The sequence below is a fragment of the Musa acuminata genome, chromosome BXJ3-5, assembly GCF_036884655.1.
Source record: "Musa acuminata AAA Group cultivar baxijiao chromosome BXJ3-5, Cavendish_Baxijiao_AAA, whole genome shotgun sequence".
In the NCBI taxonomy this organism is placed as follows: Eukaryota; Viridiplantae; Streptophyta; class Magnoliopsida; order Zingiberales; family Musaceae; genus Musa; species Musa acuminata.
Genome location: NC_088353.1, coordinates 11,194,969 through 11,200,076, shown reverse-complemented (window position 1 = coordinate 11,200,076; position 5,108 = coordinate 11,194,969). Strand labels below are relative to the sequence as shown.

General features: G+C 34.2%; 1 protein-coding gene across 1 annotated transcript; it reads right to left on the bottom strand.

Moving 5' to 3' along the window:
• Nucleotides 1-3,345: 3,345 nt before the first annotated feature.
• On the bottom strand, nucleotides 3,346-4,852 carry LOC135639206 (probable serine/threonine-protein kinase PIX13). The gene is made up of 5 exons (XM_065153007.1): nucleotides 4,500-4,852; nucleotides 4,201-4,339; nucleotides 3,993-4,129; nucleotides 3,768-3,897; nucleotides 3,346-3,668 (listed from the first exon to the last, which is right to left on the bottom strand). Exons 1-5 carry the CDS (start codon nucleotides 4,833-4,835, stop codon nucleotides 3,346-3,348), a joined length of 1,065 nt encoding a protein of 354 aa, XP_065009079.1. The 5' UTR covers nucleotides 4,836-4,852.
• Nucleotides 4,853-5,108: the final 256 nt, after the last annotated feature.

Here is a 5,108-nt window from a genome sequence, read left to right as displayed (position 1 = left end):
GTCATAATAATTTATATACCTTGTATGTGAGAAGAAATTATAAATTAAAATTTTATTAATAATGAGTATTAATTTATATACATAAAAAGATATTATAAAATATAATAATTATATTTTTTTAATCGATATTAAATATGAAATATTCACTAAATCATTTCATAATTTAGGAGAAAATGATCTTCATTATTGATTGATAGAATCATGATAACATGTTATCATAATTTTTATGATTTAAAATCATGATAATTTTATCATAATTTATTTTTCTCGATAATATCTTTCCTAATATGCTTTTGCAAGATTGTGCTCCCATCATAGACATTGATTTTGAACCAAAGTAGAAGAAATTGTTAGCAAGAAAAGGGCTTGATAAGAGCATCCGTAAGTTGATCAGAAGATGAGACATAAGAGAGTAAAATGAAGGTCACCATTTTAAACTTTATCATAAACAAAATGAAGGTCGATAGCTATACACTTTGTTCGAGAGTAAAATATAATATTAGCATATAGATTTATTGCCCTGATATTATCACAATATATAGTTGGAAGATCAAATATTATGACAAATAATTCATATAGCAATGATTGAATCCAACAAAATTCAATAATTATAAAAGCAACCGTTCGATATTCAGCTTTTATTCTAGATCTTACAATAAAGCATTATTTCTTAGAACTCTTAGAGATTGAATTATGATCAAGAAATATGATATAAGCACTAATAGGTATATTGTTGTCCTTATTACATGCTGAATCAATATCGAAAAGTATATGAAGCAATAGAGGAAAATCCTTTTAGAGAAATTAGTCATTATCAATAGTCCCTATTAAGTATCAAAAAAAGACATTTAATAGCTATTCAATTATTGGTAGTAGGCTTATGCATAAAGTGAGATAATTTATTCACTACATATATAATATTCAAATGAGTAAATGTCGATTACTATAGATTGCCAACAAATGATACACGGAGGTTTGATTGAGATTAGCACTATCAAATAGAGTTTTTTTACAATGAACACTTATAGCAATTGGTGTAGTAATAGTTTTGGCTTCAGGCATTTTGGTGTGATAAAAAATATCATAAATATATTTTTATTGAGAAAGAAATAAACCATTTGCCATGTTAATTACTTGAACCCCAAGAAAATAGCTAAGGGATTTGAGATATTTGATAGAAAACCTATTTCTAAGCTGTTAAATAAATTGATTAATTATTGCTAATTTAGTACCAGTAATAATTAAGTCATCCATATAAATTAGTAAAAATATGATTATGCCTTCATGAGAATAAATGAATAATGAATTATCAGATTAAGAATTATCAAATCCAACTAAAACTATATGTGTTGGAAGTTTATAATACTAAGCATGAGGAGCCCGACTATAAAAAGCCTTGCACAACTTGTAGATATGTTAAGGGATATTATGATCAATAAAGCTTTGAGGTTACCTCATAAATATATTGTCGGAAATATGATCATAAGAAATGCATTATTTGTGTTGAACTATTAAAGTCCCTAATTGTTAGACAAAGTAAGATAAAATAATATAAATTATTATTGATTTCATAACTGATCTAAATGTGTCATGGTACTTGAAGTTTGGATGTTGATGAAATCATTTTGCAACAAATCTTACTTTATACTTATGGATGAACGTATCATAATTTAGTATGACAAAATGAGATGAGACTAAGTCCCATATACCATGACAAAACACTATGTTCTTCCTATATTGCTGCTCGAATTTTCAAGGCTTGATTAAAGTGAAAAGCTTATATATAAAATTTTGAGATTATTTTATAAAAAATAAAAAAAATATTTATTTGGTTTAAAGACTTGAATTTTGGATCTAGTAACTGTTGAATGAATTGATATAGGATCAATGAGGATTCTAAAATGTATTAGAGGAGAAGAATTTAAAATAGAGATATTAAAACCAAGTCAAATCTTATGCAAAGAAAATAATAAAATATTTACAAAGAACTAAGGATTATATACTAACTTATAGACATTCTAATCAACTTAAGGTCATGTGTGAACACTGGAAAGTTACATTTAGATATATATATATATATATATTAGCTAGAGGTGTAGTGTAGCAAAATGTAGTTGCTTCATCCAAAAGCAGAACTTCATCTCGAGGCTAAGAATTGTCGATTCAATTAGTTCCTGTGAACCTCCTATATAGGTTCCTGTGAAGTAATTATAGCTGCAGAACTTCATCCAAAAGCAAAATTTATAGGTTCTGTGAAGCTACTATATAGGCATTTCGGCAAAAGCAAAATTTATTGGTTCCTATAAAACTACTATATAGGCATTATGATTGCAGAACTTCATCCGAAAGCACAGTTTATTGGTTCCTGTGAAGCTACTATATAGGCATTATGGTTGCAGAACATGGGACTAAGAGTTATCGATTCAATTAGTCAACTTATAAAGATATATTGTGACAACTCAAACGGTGTATATTTTTTCTAAGAATGATGAAATCAAAAGTTACAATAAGCATATCAATATAAAATATCGTAAAAAAGCTTGAAGTAGATATTCATCATGCTAGCATTGAGCTAATGATTGTGAATCTCATGACCAAAATGTTTGTCGACAATGCAATATAAAAGGTTATGTGGAGCATATGGAGATTATTAGTTTATCTAGTATTTGATGTGAAATATTATTTTTAACTTTATAAATAGTATTTTTTGCACATAAAGTATGCATGAATAAAGTTTGTCCCCTGAATGATTGAGAAACATTAATAAGTAATTGACTTATGAAGTGCTCATTTAGAGAATGTTTTGCATTGTAATATATGGAACGGAATGAAGTATTCAATGAATTGGATACAACCATTATGATTCACGTATTGCATCTTTTATATAAGAATGAGTTTTGATGTGACTAAGCACAGACCAAAAGACACCAACTGTTGTTGAGTACATCAGCCATCCAATTAATTTTGTGTTATTTATCCAAAGCTTAGCTTATTCTCGAACAAGTATAGCTGAAGAGAACTTGATATTCTACTGCATATTTAATTTATGAATTATTGGGTTAACAAATTGTTGATGAACCGATTTATTGGCCTACCTTTTAGTTGCTTGGTACGAGGATGACGTTATATTGGGTTACCTTGTTTGGACTTCCCGTTATATTGATTTAAATATTGGCAGTGGTAATAAGGAAAAGGAAAAAAAGAAATATGTTTGCAGTATAACGTGGGAGGCGTTCAAAATGTGTTGTCGACTGAAGACTGAACACTTGGAACCATTCATCTAATTCCAACCGCAAGTACGACCTCTGAATATTATTTTAATATTTACAGAATTATGAACAGCTTCTAATCTCCTATCCTTATGGCGTCAATCTTCTCGAGGACTTTCACAACATCCTTCATGGTTGGTCGGAGCTTATGCTCCTTCTCGATACATGCTTCGATGATTCGGGCCAGTCGAGAAGCGGCCGCCGGTGGATACTCCCCATTGAGTTTTGGGTCCATTAGACTCGCTAGCTCTTTGGCATCCGATGAGAGATGGGGCTTGGCGAACTGTGCCAAGTGGCGTTCAGCGCACGGTCGATCAGGATCGAACACCTTCCGACCAGTGAGCATCTGCAGCAACACCATCCCGAATGCATACACGTCCGTCTTCGCGTCCAGATGACCTGATTGATCAAGGAGACACTCACTCATATTAAATGGCGGCGAGTAACATGTAATATGCTAGATATCTTGCATGATATGTATATATGTATTGTGCGTACCAGTGGTGTTGCACTGGGGGTCCAAATATCCAGGTGTGCCCAAGACATGCGTTGAGACACGACCCCGCTTACCGGTCCGGCCCTTCAATGACAATGACCAACCCAAGCCGGATAGCTTTGGGTTGAAGTCCTGCAAGGGAACAAAGATTGAGGTGAGAACACCCCATTTTTAACAGAGAAATTAGATTGTTGTCCAAAGCGTGCGCAAAAGAGAAGATCACATACGGAGTCAAGCAGGATGACCGAGGGCTTCACGTCCCGATGGATGATGCGCTTGTTCGATTTATGTAGAAAACGAAGACATCGAGCAGCACCGATTGCTATTTTAATTCTCAGCTTCCACGAGAGCGGTGGCTTCCCTTCTGTTGAAGAAGATGATCCTGTCAGATGATTTCTCTTTGGCGCGGATATCAGAATACAGAATAATACTCACTCTCAAGAAGATGATCCTGTAAGCTCCCGTTAGCCATGAACTCGTAGACGAGATGGAACGCGGCGTTCTCTTCCTTGCAGTAGCCCAGCAGCCTGATGAGGTTGGGATGCGACAGCTTCCGCAAAACGTTCATCTCGTTCTGCGCACCCCCCAAGAAACAGGAAACAAAAGAAATTAATTAAGCACACAAATCAGAAGTAGAATATTAAATCGAATTAGTAAGCAAGCAAGCAAAACAGGGGACCAAATAGTCGTTATATTGGATGGAAAGTCAAGTCAAGTCAAGTCTAGGGAATCACCACCCACTCCTGTAACCCTTGGTTGGTGTTTAGCTTCCATGTCTTTACAGCAACGAATTTGTCATCCATCCGACCTTTGTATACGACTGCGAATTCTCCTTCCCCAACAATGTTCCCATGCGAGAAGTTCCTTGTGGCACGCTTCAATTGGCTAAGCGGGAAGGTCTCAAGGTCTGGGTTGGCATCGACCTCGACTCCGGTACCACCCGTTCCTGCTGCTGTTTCGACTCCAAGTCCAAGTCCACTTCTTGCTGGTTTTTCTACCTGAAGCCTATTGGTGAGTCTGAAGATCCCAAGGAATGCATTTTCGACTCTAGAGCAAAGTAGACTTCCCATTCTGTGGTTGGCCTTCTTGTGAGAGGAGGGGAACAAAACAAAAACAAAAACAAAATAAAAGGCATTGTTAATTAAATTTGATTGGGACTCAGAAGAAGATGAACTTCGAAAATTAATTTTTTGGGTAATGAAAGTTCAAATTACTACACAATAATAGTACAAAATTATAAAATAATAACACATCGTAGAATATAGAGATGCGTATATACCTTGGCTCGCTGGACGTCCACGAGATTGATGAGCGGAATAAGCCTCAAATACCGTTCTATCTCC

Coding starts and splice junctions, on each gene's coding strand:
- LOC135639206 (XM_065153007.1), bottom strand. CDS start 4,835: ATGGGAAGTCTACTTTGCTCTAGAGTCGAAAATGCATTCCTTGGGATC. Junction 3,898..3,992: donor CGGTCATCCTGCTTGACTCC/GTATGTGATCTT, acceptor GTTCCCTTGCAG/GACTTCAACCCAAAGCTATC. Junction 3,669..3,767: donor CCCCCAGTGCAACACCACTG/GTACGCACAATA, acceptor TTGATCAATCAG/GTCATCTGGACGCGAAGACG.